The sequence below is a fragment of the Rhinopithecus bieti genome, unplaced genomic scaffold (genome assembly GCF_001698545.2).
Source record: "Rhinopithecus bieti isolate Rb0 unplaced genomic scaffold, ASM169854v2 scaffold_23748, whole genome shotgun sequence".
Classification (NCBI taxonomy): Eukaryota; Metazoa; Chordata; class Mammalia; order Primates; family Cercopithecidae; genus Rhinopithecus; species Rhinopithecus bieti.
The window spans coordinates 3,618,055-3,637,572 of NW_016811596.1; the positions used below are offsets into that span (position 1 = coordinate 3,618,055).

Sequence of the window (19,518 nt, forward strand, 5' to 3'; positions counted from 1 at the left end):
AAAAAAAAAAAAAAAAAAGAAGTATTTGAGGCAGAAAGACCAGAGAGTGTAAAGGCACTGTAGTATGAAATAGTGCAGCATATAATTAGATCAGTCTGGCTGGAATATTAATATGAATATGGCGGTTTCCTTTTTAGAAAATGAAGGTACAGAGGTAGGCCACAATCAATTCATTAATTATTATCTTTGACACTAGCATGTTGTCACTTTAGGTACAAATTAGTAAAGTTTTTTTAACCTCTCTGTGTCTCTGTTTCCTCATCTGTGAAATACGGATAACCCTACTACCCACCCCAGAGGGTAAGAATTAAGAAATCCCAGAAGTAAGAATCTCAGGGGTTTGTGTGAAGATTGAATGAGACGATCTTTACAAAGCACTTAGCTAGTCCCTAGCAAATGATCAGTGCTCAAAAAATACAGGATAAGAAGACAGTTGGTTTGGGGTTTCTTACTTATGTGAAAAGGTATATAGTATAAAAGCTAAAAAGGGGGTTGAGCAGGATTACAAAGACAGAATAAGAATTTAAATCCCTACTATGGAATCCGTCTGAAACATGTCTCAGAAGCGTGTCTCCCTATCATCCCTTATTCCTGATTTCTCCTCTATTAGATGACTCTTCCTACTTCCTGCCCCAATCTTGGGCATCTACCTCACTTCTAAGACAATGAAAAAAAAAAAAAAAAAAAACCTCCTGTGATTTTGCCCTTACACCATCTCATTACACACCTGGACAGCCAGAACTAGAAGCAGTACTAGTACCAGCAACAAATATTTAAACGGAGCTTACCATATTCCAGGCCCTGTTCTAGGCACTTTAATTACTTTATATATTTATTTTTTAGAAACAGCATCTCACTCTGTCACCCCAAGCTGGAGTGCAGTGACACCATCATAGCTCACTGTAACCTCAAAATCCTGGGCTTAAGCGATTCTCCCACCGTAGGCTCCTAAAGCACTGGGATTACAGAAGTGAGCCACCATGCCCAGCTAAGCAATTTAATTTTTAAATTTATTTTACGGTCACAATATTCCATAGGTACTATTTTCATTTTGTATATGAGGAAACTGAGGCAAACAAAGTTTAACTAATTTTTCCAAGGTCAAAAAGCCAGTAAGTGGCAGAGACAAATTTTGTAGCAAAGTAGTCTGTCTTCTCCCAAATCCATGTTCCTGACCACAGCTCTTTACTGCCCGTTAATCCTCTATTATGAGTGGAGCTAGGAGGAGGGGGGTGTCATTAAAATTAAGTATATTCCCCATTCAAATATTTATTAAAGTATTAAAGTATGAAGAATGGATCGTTTGATACTTCATTTTCTGCCTGCCCAAACAGCTATTTTTCTACCTTCTCAACAAACTTTGGATCAGTTACAGGCTTAGACTCCATAGACTAAATGTCCTGTCCAGTCTTCATTTCTTTCTTTTTAAATTCATCCCCTGTTCTCGTCCCATCTTAGATTGTTGAAAAGAAAATAAAAAATGAAAACAAATGCTTCCCCTGCCACGAGGAGTCTGAGCAAACGCCTGCAACTATTTCAGTTGCTAAGGAGGAGCATGCCCTCTAGTGGTCCCGTGTTAATATGCAGCCAGATGCAGCACTGACACTAAGTACCTCGATGACTTTTTTTTCCAATAATAGGTACGTTGGCAGAATACACATAATAGGAAGAAAGAAAATGTCGACAAGCAAGCCAAAAAATCCATAGTGGGTCTTAATGCATTATTTTGTTTAATTGAGGAGATGATGTTATCCTTAGATTGATGAGGCAGAACATGAAGTCACAAAGGACAATTATTTCACTACCGGCTCAGATGCAGGTAATTTAAGTATACCAGAGCTTTTTTGAAAATATACCACCCTGTACTGTATGTCTTTGAAAAGGAAACTGGAGATGACAGTTCTAGCAAAATTTTGAAATAAATGCAAACCATAAAAATGCTGTGAAAACCATCTATATAAACCCAGGCTAAGGAACAACAAGTAAATAAAATTCTCCCTCTTTCCTTCCTTCGAATATGTGACTGATGGAGAATATATGATTGATGGAGAACTCCTGAACATTAGTCCTATAGTCACATATGTATTTCCTTCATGTACAATTGAGAAGCAATTTTAAAAATGGTTTTTGAAAAGGCTAAAAAAAACTAAAACTTGAGCAAAGTGCAATGCAATTTTAGCCACTTATAATTAAAATGAGACAGTAAACTACCAAATGTATCAGCAACTCTACTACATGATACCTGGTGTTCCTTCTCCAGGTCAAAAAGTCTATGCACCAAAGTAAAATCTGTCTTCATTACTACTTACTTGGCTCTCTCATATTGACTGGCTCTCAAGCACAAAAATAAGATTTTCTTCACTCAAAACCATACAATTGCACAGAAATTAAACAACCTGCTCCTGAGTGACTTTTGGGTAAACAATAAAATTAAGGTGGAAATCAAGAAATTCTTTGAAATTAATGAGAAATATATAATATACCATAATCTCTGGGACACAGCTCAAGCAGTTGTTAAGAGGGAAATTTATAGTGCTAAATGCCCACATCAAAAAGTTAGAAAGATCTCAAGTGAACAACCTAACACCACTCTTAGAGGAACTAGAGAAACAAGAACAAACCAACCCCAAAGCTAACAGAAATCAAGAAATAACCAAAACCAGAGCTGAACTGAAGAAAATGAGAAGCAAAGAGCCATACACAAGATCAAGAAATCCCACAATTTGTTTTTTAAAAGAACAAATAAGATTAATAGACCACTAGCTATACTAATAAAGGGGGGAGGGGAACAGCAGAAGATCCATGTAAATACAATCAGAATGAAAAAAGGGGCATTACCATTGGCCCCACAGAAATACAAAAAAACCCTCAGAGACTGTTATGAACACCTCTATGCACACAAACTAGAAAACCTAGAAAAACTAGAAATGGATAAATTATTGGAAACATGCAGCCTCCCAAGATTGACCCAGGAAGAAATGGAATCCCTCAACAGATCAATAACAAGTTCTGAAACTGAATCAGTAATAAAAAGTCTACCAACCAGAAAAGGCCCAGGACCAGGTGGATTCACAGACAAATTCTACCAGATGTATAAAGAAGAGGTTCCTACTGAAACTGTTCCAAAAATTTGAGGAGGAAGGACTCATTGCTAATTCATTTTATGAAGTCAGTATCATCCTGATTCCAAAACCTGGCAGAGACAGAATAGAAAAAAGGAAACTGGGTCAATATCCTTGACGAGCATAGATGCAAAAATCATCAACAAAATACAAGCAAACCAAATCCAGTAGTATATCAAAAAGTTAATCCACCATTATCAAGTAGGCTTTGTCTCTGGGATGCAAGGTTGGTTCAACATACACAAATCCATAAATGTAATTCACCATATAAAGAAAACTAAAAACAAAAGTCACACAATCATGTAAATAGATGCAAAAAACGCTTTTGATAACATTCAACATTTCTTCATGTTAAAAACCCTCAACACACTAGGCATTGAAGGAATATACCACAAAATAATAAGAGCCATCTATGACAGACCCACAGCCAACATTATACTGAATGGGCAAAAGCTGGAAGCATTCTCCCTGAGAACTGGAACAAGACATGGATACCTACTCTCACCATTTCTATGCAACATAGTACTGGAAGTCCTAGGCAGGACAATCAGGCAAGAAAAAGAAATAAAAGGTATCCAAATAGTAAGAGAGGAAATCAAATCATCTGTTTGCAGAAGAGATGATTCTATACCTAGAAAACCCATAGTCTCTGCCCCAAAACTCCTAGATCTGGTAAACAACTTCAGCAAAGTTTCAAGATAGAAAATCAGTGTACACAAATCCAACGTCCAAGCTGAGAGGCGAACCCAAAATGTAATTCCATTCAAAATAGCCACAAAAAATAATAATAATAAAATAAAATACCTAAGAATATAGCTAACCAGGGAGGTAAAAGATCTCTACAACAAGTATTACAAAACACTGTTCCGAGAAACCAGAGATGACACAAGCAAATGGAAAAATATTCCACGTTCATGGATAGGAAGAATCAATATTGTTAAAATGGCCATACTGCCCAAAGCAATTCACAGATTTGATGCTATTCCTATCAAACTACCAATGACATTCTTCACAGAATTTTTTAAAAACTATTCTAAAATTCATATGAAGCCAAAAAAGAGTTCAAATAGCCAGGGCAATCCTAAGCAAAAGAACAAAGCTGGGGCATTGTGTTGCCTGACTTCAAACCGTACTACAAGGCTACAGTAACCAAAACAGCATGGTACTGGTACAAAAACAGATGCAAAGACCAGTGTAACAGAATAGAGAGTCCAGAAATAAAGCTGCACACCTACAACCATCTTATCTTTGACAAAGTTGACAAAAAACAAGCAACGGGGAAAGGATTCCCTTTTCAATAAATGGTGCTGGGATAATTGGCTAGCCATATACAGAAGATTGAAACTGGACCCCTTCCTTACACCGCATACAAAAATCAACTCAAGAGGGATTAAAGACTTAAATGTAAAACATAAAACTATAAAAACCCTGAAAGATAACCTAGGAAATATCATTCTGTACATAGGAACGGGCAAAGATTTCATAAAGAATATGCCAAAACCAATTACAACAAAAACAAAAATTGACAAATGAAACCAAATTAAACTAAAGAGCTTCTGCACAGCAAAATGAACTATTCAAGAGTAAACAGACAACCAACAGAATGGGAGAATATATTTGTAAACTATGCATCTGACGAAGATCTAATATCCAGAATCTATAAGAACTTAAGCAAATTAACAAGCAAAAAACAAACAACCCCATTAAAAAGTTGGCAACAGACAAGAACAGACACTTTTCAAAAGAAGACATGTGGCCAACAAGCATGTGAAAAATTGCTCAATGTCACTAATCATTAGAGAAACACAAATCAAAACCACAATAAGATACCATCTCACACCAGTCAGAATGGCTACTATAAAAAACTCAAAATAACAGCTGTTGATGAGGCTGTGGGAAAAAGGGAACACTTATACACTGCTGGTGGGAACATGAATTAGTTCAGCCATTGTAGAAAGTAGTGTGGTGATTTCTCAAAGAACTTAGAACTACCATTCAACCCAGTAATCCCATTGTTGGATATATACCCAAAGGAATATAAATCATTCTACCATAAAGACACATGCATGCCACATACATATGTTCACTGCAGCACTATTCACAATAGCAAAGTCATGAAATCAACCTAAATGCCCATCAGTGGTAGACTGGATAAAGAAAATGTGGTATATAATCACTATGGAATACTATGCTCCCATGAAAAAAGAAAAAGAACATGTCCTTGGCAGCAACATAGATAGAGCTGGAGGCCATAAACCTAAATGAACTAATGCAGGAATAGGAAACCAAATACCACATGTTCTCACTTATGAATGAGATCTAAACATTGAGTACATATGGACACAAAGAAGGGAACAACAGACATTGGGTCCCTGAGTGGGGAGGGAGGAGGAGGGAGAGGATTGGAAAACTACCTATCGAGTACTATGCTTATTACCTAGGTAACAAAATAATCTGTATATCCAACTCCCATGACATGCAATTTACCTATATAATAAACCTGCATATGTACCTCTGAATCTAAAATAGAAGTTTTTTAAAAAAGAAAGAAAAGGCGCAGGGAAACATCAAAGATATGGTGGAGAAGGCAGGGATGGTTTGATTGTTTCTTGAAGAGAATCAACTGGCCTATATTAGGATTCATGGAGAAGCTGTAGGCTTTGATATGCACAGCAGCACCCAATTGGCTTGATTTGTAACGATGACCACAGAAACCAATTTATTTGCAAGGCATAAAGTAGCTGTTTGCCATCCTCAATACAGAGGAAAAATGGGGAAAATGCACTGGAATGAAAAAAGGAAAATAGAATTTAATTTATTCTGAGGTGACTTGCAATTCAATGTAAGACCAAGCATTTGTCACAACTGGTGTATCTCATCTAGAAAACATTGAAGGTAATGAACTGACCTTACTAAAATGTACTAACCCTCCCGGGTTCAAGCGATTCTCCCACCTCAGTCTCTCGAGTAGCTGGGACTACAGGTACACGCCACCACACCCAGCTAATTTTTGTATTTTTAGTAAAGACAGGGTTTCACTATGTTGGCCAGGCTTGTCTCAAACTCTTGACCTCGTGATCCACCTGCCTCGGCTTCCCAAAGTGCTGGGCTTACAGGCGTGAGTCACTGTGCCTGGCCTGTTACTTCTTTCTTTCTGCTAACTGTGGGCTTTTTCTAGTTCCTGTAGGTGTAACATTAGGTTGTTTGAGATCTTCCTTTTTTCTTAATGTAGGTATTCAGCACTATAAACTTCCCTTTTAGAACCACTTTTGCTGCACCCCATAAATTTTGATATGCTGTGTTTCCACTTTAATTTGTCTCAAGATTTTTTTTTTCTTTTTGATTCTTTGACCCATTGGTTGTTCAGGAAACTTTTTAATTTCCACATATTTGTGAATGTTCTGGTTTTCATCCTGTCATTGATTTCTAATTTCATACTATTATAGTCAAAAGATACTCAACACGATTTCAATCTTAAATTTGTTAAGACTTGTTTTGTGACCAAACATATTTATTTATACTGGAGAACATTCCATGTGTACTTGAGAAGCATGTGTATTCTGCTACTGTTGAATAAACGTTATGTACATGTCTCTTAGGCCCATATTGTCTAAAGTGCAGCTCAAGTTCAGTGTTTCCTCTTTGATTTTCTGTCTGACCTATCCATTGTTGAAAGTGGGGTATTCTATTGCCGTCTATTTCCCTCTTCAAGTCTGTTAAGACGGCTGTTCTGCGAGTCTTTCGTTCCTTTACTTTGTTAATAAACTTGCTTTCTCTTTTTTAAAAAATATGTTATTTGCTTTATATATTTTGATGCTCCAATCTTAAATGCACATATAATTGTTATATCATCTTGATGAATTTACCTCTTTGGGCCAGGCGCAATGGCTTACACCTGTAATCCCAGTACTTTGGGAGGCCGAGGTGGGTGGATCACTTGAGGTCAGGAGTTCAAGACCAGCCTGGTCAACATGGCAAAACCCCATCTCTACTAAAAATACAAAAATTAGCCGGGCATGGTGGTACGTGGCTGTAGTCCCAGCTTCAGGAGGCTGAGGCAGGAGAATCACTTGAACCCAGGAGGCAGAGGTTGCAGTGAACTGAGATCATACCACTGCACTCTAGCCTGGGTGACAGAGGGCAATTCTGTCTCAAAAAAAAAATTTACCTCTTCTACATTTATGTAATGACCCTGTCTCTTGCCCTTGTTATAGCTTTTGACTTAAAAGTCTATTTTGTCTGAAATACATCCAGTATTTCCCCCTTATCCTCAGGGAATACATTCCAAGATCCCCCATGGATGCCTGAAACCACAGATAGTACTGAACCCTATATACATTATGTTTCTCCTATATATACACACCTATGATAAAGTTTAGTTTATAAATTAGGCACAGCAAGAGATTAACAATAAGTAATAGTAAAACAGAATAAATATAACAATATGCCAGAGTCACTACTCTTGTGCTTTGGGGCCACTATTAAGTAAAACAAGGGTTAACTGAACTTGTACAAGCATTGCATTACTACAACAATCAGATAACCGAGAGGACTACTAAGCGTCATATAGGTAGGTAATGTATACAGCATGGACACATTGGACAAAAGGATGATTCACATCCAGGGCAGGGCAAAGTAGGATGGTGTGAGATTTCATCACACTACTCAGAACAGTGTGCCACTTTTAAACTTATGAATAATTTTTGAAATTTTCCACTTAGTATTTTCAAAGCATGGTTGACTACAGGTAACTGAAAGCACAGAAAACAAAACCTCAGATAAGGAGGGACTATATAGTAATATATCTACCCCTGTTCTCTTCTGGTGTCCATTTGCATGAAATATCTTTCTCCATGCCTCACTTTCAGTCTGTATGTTTCCTTAAAGGTGAAGTGAGGCTCTTGTAGGCAGAATACAGTTGAGTCTTGTTTCTTTAATTCATTTAGCCACTCTGTCTTTCGATTGGAGAATGTAATCCATTTTGCATTCAAAATAATCATGAATAGGTGAGGACTCACTACTGCCATTTTTAAAATTGTTTTTTGTTTTGTGGGCCCTTTGTTCCTTTCTTCCTCTCTTGCTCTCTTCCTTTGTTATTTGATGATTTTCTACAGTCCTTTGTTCTCTTTATCTTTGGTGCATCTACTGCAGGTTTTCGCTTTGTGATTACCATGAGGTTTACATAACACTTTTTAATGGTCTATTTTAAGCTGATAATTTAAATCACATACAAAAACTCTGCACTTTAAATTTCCATCCCATCTATAATTTTTGTTTTTTCTTAGAGACAGGGTCTTACTATGTTGGCCAGGTTGGTCTTGAACTCCTGGTATCAAGCAATACTCCTGCCTCAGCCTCCCCAAGTGCTAGGATTACAGGCATGAGCCATCACACCCAGCCGCATTTTGTTTTGGATACCAATTTTCATCTTTTTATACCACGTATCCACTAACAAATTATTGTAGCTATAGTTTTACAGTTTTCAAGGGAGGGTTTTTTGGTTTTTTTGTTGTTGTTATTTCTTTGAGATGGAGCCTCACTGTCACCCAGGCTGGAGTGCAGTGGTGCCATCTCAGCCCACTGCAACCCTCTGCCTCCCAGGTTCAAGTGACTGTCCTGCCTCAGCCTCTAGAGTAGCTGGGATTACAGGCACCCAGCACTACGCCCAGCTAATTTTTGTATTTGTAGTAGAGACAGGGTTTCAACCATGTTGGCCAGGCTATTCTCAAACTCCTGACCTCCGGTGATCCACCCGCCTCAGCCTCCCAAAGTGTGGGATTATAGGTATGAGCCACTGTGCCCAGCCTTGATTCATGGTTTTTTTTTTTTTTTTTTTTTTGAGAAAGTTCATTTTATCACCGAGGCTAGAGTACCGTGGTACAATCACAGCTCACTGCAGCCTCATCCTCCCAGGCTCGTGATCCTCCCACCTCAACCTCCCAAGTGGCTAGCACTACAGGCACATGCTGCCATGCCCAGCTAATTTTTATATTTTTTGTAGTGACGAGATCTCGCTATATTGCCCAGGCTGGTCTTGAACTGGCTTCAACCAATCTTCCCACCTTGGCCTCTCAAAGTGTTGGAATTACAGAAGTAAACCACCACATCTAGCTAATCAATCTCCTGTGACAATCACTGAACAAGAACTCCCAGGATCTTTTCTGGTTTCCAAAGTCTGTGGCTCTGACCTTTGTTCTTTCTCTTATACTGATCCCTGTCATTTCTGCTGATTACAGTTAAGATATAAGAAGTGGCCTAGATCATGAAGATAATTGGAAGCAAATTAACTGCACCAGAAAATAAATAATGAATATTCATTGATGACACAGAGTGCTCTGTCATTTTAGGACCATGAGCACAAAGCTCTAGTCTCAACTTCTTAAAAGCCTTATTTCTTAATAAAGAGTGATATAAATATCCTTTTTACCTACTGGTCCATTTATGTTTGGCCGATTAAATTTAAAAAGTAATCAAATAAGCAAATTAAAAGATAAAAGAGACACTTTTCCATATTTTTAATTACCAATTATGCCACCAATACAGCATATGCCTATATACATTAGATATCTGACATTTTTCCATTTTTCAGGAAATTCCCAATACATAATAATTATTTATCATCTTGGAATACCAAGGGAACACACCCATCTGGGAGGAAGGATTGAAAAAATAGGTTTCCCCAGTTATTTAGTCACAGTGATTTCCCTACAGACCCTTCCCTTTTAGTGTTTTCCCTATTGGAATTTTAATATGTCTGCCAATGGCCTGCCCAAGAAAAGAGGCTTCCTGGAAAAAGGGAGGCAAAGAAAAGAAAAATGGGACCCAAGTCAGAAAAGTCTCAAGCACAAGCCGGAATCCCCAGGAAAGTAATAATATTTTGGGAAGAACCCCTAAACCCTAAAGGGACCTCCTTTCTGCCCAGAAATGTCAATACCCCAAAATAAGGTCAAAGGGGGAAGCAATTACACCTCATTTCACTTCAAAATTGCTCATTTAGAAACAAAATAGAAAGTACCCACTCCTCAAGCAGAACTTTTTTCACAGCATTGTAAAAGGAATGGCAGGGCAGAGGGAAAGGAAAGTAGTGGGAGAACAACTTGCTTTTAAGATACCCTGGGTGACAGGTATCAAAGCCTTGGGCAAAATCTGTCACAGTAAAGCTGTGACTCTTCAACTTCCTTCACAAATGACAATATACATAATAGCAGCTTTCTATTAAAGAACTACATGAACTGAAAAGAAATGTTTATGGAAAGGAGCCAGATACCCAGGCAGCAAGGCAATGAGGGTACTAAACAAGAGTTAAGTGTTTTCAACCTCTCTGCTCTACAGATCAGGTTAAAAACTCTAAACCCTTCAACTTTAGGTCAAATAACAGGGCAAATACCAATTAATGCCATGCTTCAAATGCAGCAACCAGATGGAGCTGCAAGAAATTAAACACTCCTATAGACTATCACTTGGAAAGCACAGCCTCTTGAACCTCCTTCATTACAGAGACACCCACTGGTCAAAGATGTTACACAATTGATATTCAACAAACAGAAAAGAAGAGTGGAGGTGCCACCAACACAACTCTTATCATAGAAAGAGACATGTAAACACACAAGAGGGCGATGGAGCTGCACCCAGCACTGGATGTTCACTGAGTACAATAAGCCTGAAGGAGGCTACACAGCAGAGACCCAGGAAATAGGCCTTTCTCCATATCTACCCCTATCAAAATTCGGAATTTGTAAACACTGAGGTCAGCCTGTCCATTTTTAGTCCTGGGTTAGTGGAGAAGGAAGTTGCAAGGTTTTTGACTCCCCTGAAATTGCTAAATAGGGCTTCACAAAGAGGCACACAAGGGTCATGAGATGATTTTGAAATAAGTTAAAGAATTTAAAAGATGAGACAAATTTTACAGATGTTAGAGGTCATTCCCCCTCAAACAGACGCTGGCCTTTTCAGCCCTGCATAGTCAGCCAAAACTATGATAAGATCCACTAGTCCCCTACCTTGGTACTAAGCAGGAGATAACAGATACTTTCTTGGCTGTACAAGTAACAACACAGGGGAGTGACATAAACCAGCTTGAATGTAATGGAGAAGCTATGAAAAAGATTGTCCAGTCATTTTGATTCTGGGGAGGAAATGGGTTCCTAACTTCCCTCACAGATTGGTGCCCTCAAGGTCATTTTTATTCCTCAAGTCTGTCCTTAATGTCCTGCCAATACCATTCAGAACTGGACCCAGTTGGATGGCTGTGGTGCCTGGTTTGGAACAGAGCTGTAAGACAGGAAAATAGAGAAAGCGAAAGACATAATATTAGGATAACAACTCCATTCTTTACTTAATAGTTTTTAAGAAATCACCGCCTAGAATTTCCAGAACCACACTTCATGGCAATTCTACTTACCAAGGCCTGAAATATCCCACTCAAACCTCATCCTACAGCTTTCTTGTCCCACCATTCCCAGCACTACTATATTTCCTTCCCTATAACTCCTCCAAAAGACTCTATGTGACCTGCATATCCACTGCTTCTCCAGATCAAAGATTTCAATTGACGGCACATATCTTCTATACGCTGATTGAGAGTACGCTAGTTTCACTAAGCCCATTACCTGGATGCAGTGCTGAAGTCTCCCCACAAGTCATTGCTTGCAGAAACTGGAGTTGGTGCTGGTGTCGTGACAGGAGCAGGAGAATCCAAATCTAAAAGGATATCTAAACACAAGGTAAGAAAAGAAAAAAGAAAAACATAATCAAAATCTAGGAAATGAGAATTTTATGTTCACACAAAAAATCTGTACACAAATGCCACAGCAGCTTTATTCATAATGGTCAAAAACTGTAAACAACCTAGATGTCATTCCTTGGGCAATAGTTACTCACACTGGTATATCCATACCACAGAATACTACTCAGCAATAAAAAGGAACAGACTATTGATATACACAACTTGAATGAATCTCAAGGGAATTATGCTGAGTGGGAAAAGCCTGTCCCAAAGGTTACATGCTGTATGATTTCTTTCACAGAACATTCCTGAAGTGACAAAATTATAAAGATGGAGAATAGACTGGTGACTGCCAAGCGTTAGGAATGGGGGAAGAAAGGATGAGAGGGAGATGGGTGTGGTTGTGTAAGGTTGACACAGGGGATCTTTGTAGTGATTAAACTGTTCTATAGCCTGAAATGATGGTGGATCCATGGACCTACACACAACAAAACTGCAAAGAACTGGCCAGATGCAGTGGCTCACACCTGTAATCCCAGCATTTTGGGGGGCCAAGACAGGATCACTGAAGCCTAGAAGTTTGAGGCCAGCCTGGGCAATATAGTGAGACTCTGTTGTTACAAAAAATTTAAAAATTAGCTTGGTGTGGCAGTGTGCACCTGTAGTCCCAGATGTTTGGGAGACTGACGCAGAAGGATCTCTTGAGCTCAGGAGTTTGAGGCTGCAGTGAGCTATGACTGCACCGCTAGCCTGGGCAACAGTGCAAGACCCTGTCTCAAAAAATAAACAAACAAACAAAAAAACCTGCATAGAACTAAATATACAGATCCATACAAATATACACAGATGAGAACATGTAAAATGGTGTAAGCCGAGTAAGATGAGAAAGTGGTATAATGTCAATTTTTGATTTGTGATAATTGACAATAGTTTCACAAAATATTACCAATTGAGGGAAACTGGGAAAAGGGCAAACAGGATCTCTTCATATTGTTTCTTACAACTGCATGTTAATCTACAATTATCTCAAAATAATAATTTAATTTTAAAAAAATCTTAGATACTATCCCCAGTGCCTTCTGGCAACACTTACCAAAAGAAGCAGGCTGTAACATTTTCACCTCAAAAATTCCAGAAAGAGAAAGCTTAGCCTTAGTAATCAATTCAACAAATTATCTGTATTTGCCCTTAATGTATTGTCCAATACATTAAGTTAAAATTCTCAGATTGTAAGACACAGTTCCCTAATCTTAGAAAATTTCTTTTCTCAGTTCCAATGCTCTCACTTTTCAAATGAGAAGATGTAACTATATTTATTCTTTCTCCCACCAGACAGAAAAAAAGAATGAAAATGTATGGACAAACCTAGATTTCTTCTCCTTTTCTCCCAATTGCTCTTGTGAAGAAATGGGAAGGTTTAAGAAATAACATTTACTAAATGGTTACCATGTTTCAAGTGCTATGCTAGGTGCTGTCAAATCATTTAACCCTCACAGCATTGGGATGGCAATTTTTTTATTTTATCTACTTATTTATTTATTTATTTATTTATTTTTGTTTCTTTTTTATGAGACAAGGTCTCACTCTGTCACCCAGGCTGGAATACAGTGGCGCAATAATGGTTCATCGCAGCCTCCCAGGCTCAAGCCATCCTCCCATTTCAGCCTCCCAAATAGCTGGGTCTACAGGCGTGCACCACCACATCCAATTAATGTTTGTATATTTCTGTAGAGATGGGGTTTCGTCATGTTGCCCAGGCTGATCTCAAACTCCTAAGCTCAAGCAATCCACCCATCTCAGCCTCCCAAAGTGCTGGGATTACAGGCGTGAGCCAAGGTTCCCGTAGGGGTGATTTTACATCTCCAGTTTGTAGATAAGGAAACTGAGACTTAAAAAACTTAAGTAATGTTTACCAAGCACATTCAAATATAAAGTAGCAGAGCCATGACCAAAATCTTGGTCCATCTGACTCAAAAGCTTATAAACGTCTAACCAAGAAAAAAGTGAAGGAAATTGTCTTTTTAATAAGCATATATTTTCTGCCAAAGAACCTATGAGATACTACGACTCTCAATTTACCAGAAAAGCTTTGATTCCTTGCTAGAAGCTGCCAGAATCACCTTGTCAGTACCATGAGCTATTTCATAGCAAAAACATTAACTCTCTTTGACAAACAGGTGTTACTTAATTAAAATATAAGATTGGATTTCTCAAAATTAGAAGTATCAGATTTACCTGCATCACTGCCTCCATGGTTAGATTTCGGAATGGGTGGTGGGGTGACATGATTGCTGATGGCGACTGAGGAGGACGGTGGGGGAATAGTGACTTTGCCTCCTGGCGGGGGTGGGAGTAAGCTCAGGCCCCCACCCCTTGCAGTCCTGGGCTTAGAAGCACCTCCTTTCTTGGTTGTAATGTTCTACAAAAGAAAAAAGGGAGAGCAAGAGAAAGATGTGATAGGCTTATGGAAGCACAGGAAAACAAAATTTTTAAAAACCATACTCACCCCGATACTCAACTTGATGGTTTGTCCTTCCTTGAAGCCCAGATCCAACTTAGGACGGGCGTCCATTTCTTGCGATTCCTTGGAAATCTCAGATTCCTGCTTTACCCACCTTTGGGAACAGAGCAAGTTATCTTAGTTTGAGATTTCCTGAAAGCAGAGTCTGACATACAAATTTGGGTGTATTTACTTTTATGAAATGGGATTCCAGAAAGCACAGTGAGAGATAAAAAAGAGTGAGAAAAGAAAGGAAAAAAAGCCAAGAAAGAAAACAACTGGAGTTCAGTCCCACTGGGGGCTCTCTGAGAAATCTCACAGAATACATATTAGACTTGCCCCTTCCAAAAGGATGGCATTTAGCCACCAATTCCCATTCCCCACAGTTGGGGGCTGCTCCTGAGGGGGTGTTAGTTTCTTAGTCTTTCCAAGTTAAACCTTGCTCTTAGCCTTCTACAACTTCAAAGAGTCCTGAGGCAGAAAAGGATATGCTTGCTCTTGAGGGAGGAAGCTGACTGTGCACAGTGCGGTCAACTACAGTGGCACCAAAATCAAGCGGGCTAAAGAAATACTGCAAAAGTCACAAAACACATCAGCTACATAAGGTAAAAAGAGTGGCACATAACTCCCCACATAAAGCCCTGCTGTTACTGTAGACCTCCCTCTACCACCTAAAAGACGGGGCAAATTCTTGTCTGGGAAGTGAGGAGCGCCTCTGCCCAGCCACCGCCCCATCTGGGATGTGAGGAGTGCCTCTGTCCAGCTGCCCACTGTCTGGGAAGCGAGGAGCGCCTCTGCCCGACTGCCGCCCCATCTGGGAAGTGAGGAGCGCCTCTGCCCAGCCACCGCCCCGTCTCGGATGTGAGGAGTGCCTCTGTCCAGTGCCCACTGTCTGGGAAGTGAAAAGCGCCTCTGCCCAGCCGCTGCCCCATCTGGGAAGTGAGGAGCGCCTCTGCCCGGCTGCTGTGCAATCTTCCAAGTGTGAAGTGACAGCCTTGTGTGTCACCTTTCTGCCTTCCCCAAGTTTGCATTTTCGACGTTAAAGTTTACTTTTTAATTAAAAGTTTAAAAAAAGAAAAAAGACGGGGCAAATTCGACAGAGCATCATTTCAGACTACTGCACAAGGGATCTAAAACATACTGCAGGCTATAAGGAAAGGAAACACAGAATAGATGCAAAGATGACCGAAGGAAACAAAAGTGAATGGGGAGATTTATAACCATAATGAAATAGTTTAAGAAATAAAGAAACCAGGAGGAAAAGAGACACTGCCCATTCATGTGAGAAGCAGCAGACCTATAAACATTCAACCTGGGAACCAAGGACAAGCTTCACTCACTTGAAGTGATCCTGCAAGGAGACATTAAAGTCGAAGGCATCTCCCCGATCTGTGAAGCCAATGCCAATGAAAGCACTGCGCCCTGTGAAAAGGTAGGAAGACTCGAATAGGAAGTACTCTCTACGGCAGGAGTCCCCAGCCCCCGGGACCAGTCCGTGGCCCGGTAGAAACCAGGCCATACCGCAGGAGGTGAGTTGTACACAAGACAGCAAAGCTTCATTGTATTTACAGCCACTCCCCGTTGCTTGCATTACCACCTGAGCTCTGCCTCCTGTCAGATCAGTGGCAGCATTAGATTCTCAGAGGGGTGTGAACCCTACTGTGAACTGCACATGTGAGGGATCTAGGTTATGTGCTTCCTATGAGAATCTGCTGCCTGGTGATCTGTCACTATCTCCCATCACCCCTAGATGGGGGTCTCCCCTTACCCCCGTCTAGTGGCAGGAAAACAAGCTCAAGGATCCCACTGATTCTACATTATAGTGAGTTGTATAATTATTTCATTATACATTACAATGTAATAATAGAAATAAAATGTACAATAGACGTGATGCACTTGAATCATCCTGAAACCGTCCCCTAATGCCGGTCTGTGGAAAACTGTCTTCCACAAAATGGGTCCCTGGTGCCAAAAAGGTTGAGGACTGCTGCTCTATGGCAAATTCTGCCCAATGAAAATATAACAGTCACCCTAACTAGACAAAGTCTGATTGTGAAACATCTTCTCACAGACCAAGAGTTGATAAACTACATAGAGCCCATGCGCTTTATCCTGCCATAGCTTGGTTTTCTAGAAAAAGTTTCATTGGAACATAGTCAATATCAATGTGTTCATTTATTTTTTTACAGTGCTTTCACACTGCAACAGCAAAACTGAGTAGTTGCAACAGAGGCCACTTGACCTGCAAAACCTAAAATATTTATTATTTGTCTGTTTGCCAATCTTTGTTATAGACCATGGAGAAGAGTGAGAATAACTGCCCCACACATAATACGATTCAAGTTTTGCCCCACCAAAAACTACCACAAACAATAAATGGGCAAAAAGTGTTCATTCTTCTTTTTTTTTGAGATGGAATTTCGCTCTTGTCGCCCAGGCTGGAGTGCAATGGCATGAGCTCAGCTCACTGCAACCTCTGCTTCCAGAATTCAAGTGATTCTCCTGTCTCAGCCTCCCGAGTAGCTGGGATTACAGGCATGTGCCACCACACCCGGCTAATTTTTGTATTTTTAGTAGAGACGGGGTTTCATCATATTGGTCAGGCTGGCCTCGAACTCCTGACCTCAAGTGATCCACCCGCCTTGGCCTCCCAAAGTGCAAAATGTGTTAATTCTTTTGTTAGATGTGGCATTTTGATTAAGTCTACATATGAATTACCACATCTTGAACTTGTGCTCATATCTATTACAAATAACATGTGAATACTTTTCCTTTAGCAACTATAGTAACTTTAGAGAAAGGGAAGAAAAAAATGAAGCAAACCAAAGAAAGACAAATGCAATCGGACCCACTTTTCACGGCCGCGCATTCACCTGTTTTCCTAACTTCGTTCCATTCACAATCCCAGTTCTCTTACCAGTACCATCCTGGATCCGGATTACAAAGTAGCGGCTGGAATCTGTCACTGTCTCCACAGCAATACCAGGATATTGTTCTACTGGAGCCTGAGCAAAAAGCTCCCCTGACAGATAAGAGAAAGACTTTTTTGAGCAAAGGAAGCCAAAATCCAGAACTCCAATTAACAAGTATTTCCATTCCAGTCCCCAAATTGAAGGTACTTATAAAAGCACACCAAATTAATATCCTTAATGTTAGAAGGTCACCTGTGAAGATTACCTGAAACTTTATCCTCGAGTTTGATATAGGCAATCTTCCCTTTTGAAGTGATTCGGAGGCGACCAGTCCAATCAGGCTGGTCTAATTTCCAGTCAGATGCCCTAGGAGAGGAAAAGAGGAAGGCTCAGGCTTAATTTACTAAAGCCTACTCAGAATCTTTTACTGTATTTCTATTTCCCTGTCCTGGATTACCTATTCTTTCTACCTATTAATCAACAAGAATAATTCATGATATATTTAGATGCTTCATGTTACATATAGTCCAAAGCAAGTAAAAGACAATGCTACTACTTGAGGACTTTGGAGTCCAATAAGCATCATTAAAAAGATGTAAAAGCACGAATACAAGCAATAAAAAATAAAATTCTGGCTGAGTGTGGTGGCTCAAGTCTGTAATCCCAGCACTTTGGGAGGCCAAGGTGGATGGATCACTTAAGTCAGGAGTTTGAGACCAGCCTGGCCAACATGGTGAAACCGTGTCTTCTAAAAATACAAAAATTTGCTGGGTATGGTGGCGTACACCTGTAATCCCTTGGGAAGCTGAGGCAGAATCAGTTGAACCTGGGAAGTGGAAGTTGCGGTGAGCCGAGATTGCGCTGCTGCACTCCAGCCTGGGTGACACAACAAGACTTGGTCTCATATAAATAAATAAATAAAATTTCTCATAACGATGCTATTTTCAAACTATAGATGGTATACTAGATAACAATGCTTTACTAATCAGATAACAACAAAGTCTACTAAATTAAATATCCTAGATAATGGGCGCCCTCCCAAATCACTAAATATACTATCTTTCACTGAATTCAATCAATATTTATACAATACTTATTAAGACAGAGGCACCACTGTTTTAGATGCTTGGGATACAACAGCAACCAAAACAAAGATTTCTACCCTCATGAGGCTTACATTTTAATAGAAGATAGAAAATAAAAAAGAAACAAAATAAACAGCATAATTAGTATCTTAGAAAGTGGTAAGTTCTAAGGTAAAAAGAAAATGTAGAGGCAAATTAGGAAGGTTGAGAAGACAGTGGGAGAATGAACAGGTTGTAGCATTCAAGAGGGTGGTTAGGGTAGGTCTCATTAAGGTGAAATGTGAACTAAAATGTGAAGCAAGTGTTACCCATACAGATATCTAGGGGGAAAAGCATTCTAGATATAGGGAACAGCTAGCCCAAAGGTGCTAAGGTGGGGGCATGTCTGGCATGTTTGAGAGACAGCAAGGAAGCCATTGTGGTTAGAACGGAGTAAGAGACAAGGTAGGAGAGGTAACAGAGGGCCAGATCATGCAGGGCCTTGTGGGCCATAGTAACAACTTTAGCTTTCACTCTGAGTGAAAAAAGAGCTATTACAAATTTTAAGCAGAGGTGTGACATGATCTCCCTTATATTCTAAAAAGATTACTACATCTGCTGTCTGGAGAAAAGCTGTAGGGATAAGAGGACTGAAGCAGTGGGATTAGCTAAGAGACTACTACAGTAATCTAGAAAAGTCACAATGGTAGCAGAAGTGGCTAGATTCTGGATATATTTAGGGTACAAGCAGCAGGATTTTCTAATGGATTAGATATGGGATAGAGGACACAAAGAGAAGTCAAGGACAACTCCAAGGTGTTCAGCCTGAGCAAAGGAGTTGCCAATTATTGAGATGAGGTGGAACACGTCTAGGAAGAAGGATCAGGGATTCAGTTTTAAATATGCTGAGTTTGAGATGTCTAGTAGATTTTCAAGAGATGTAGAGTAGGTAGTAAAATATATGAGATGAGTTCAAGAAAGACATCTGGGCTGGAGTTCAAGAAAGACATCTGGGCTGGGCTGTCCATGAAAACATTAGAAATTATAAAATGTGGTATAATCAACTTGAACAACAACTAAGATTATTTATGATGAATTTTACAAAACATTGTATTTGTGATTTGTTTTGCCAGGAGTATGGAAAAGAGATTAGCAAAGTAAAAGTTATTAATAATTCATCTTTTTTTTTTTTTTT

General features: G+C 39.5%; 1 protein-coding gene across 1 annotated transcript in view; it reads right to left on the reverse strand.

The window, feature by feature from the left end:
* Positions 1-9,866: 9,866 nt before the first annotated feature.
* Positions 9,867-19,518, reverse strand: part of NECAP1 (NECAP endocytosis associated 1) — a 16,534-nt gene continuing 6,882 nt past the window's right edge. The window contains exons 2-8 of the mRNA XM_017894286.1: positions 17,525-17,625; positions 17,265-17,369; positions 15,688-15,769; positions 14,354-14,462; positions 14,083-14,266; positions 11,732-11,834; positions 9,867-11,393 (exon numbers count right to left, since the gene is read on the reverse strand). Of these exons, the coding sequence (XP_017749775.1) occupies positions 11,345-11,393; positions 11,732-11,834; positions 14,083-14,266; positions 14,354-14,462; positions 15,688-15,769; positions 17,265-17,369; positions 17,525-17,625 (733 nt within the window). The 3' untranslated portion in view covers positions 9,867-11,344. The remainder of the gene's footprint in view (positions 11,394-11,731; positions 11,835-14,082; positions 14,267-14,353; positions 14,463-15,687; positions 15,770-17,264; positions 17,370-17,524; positions 17,626-19,518) is intronic.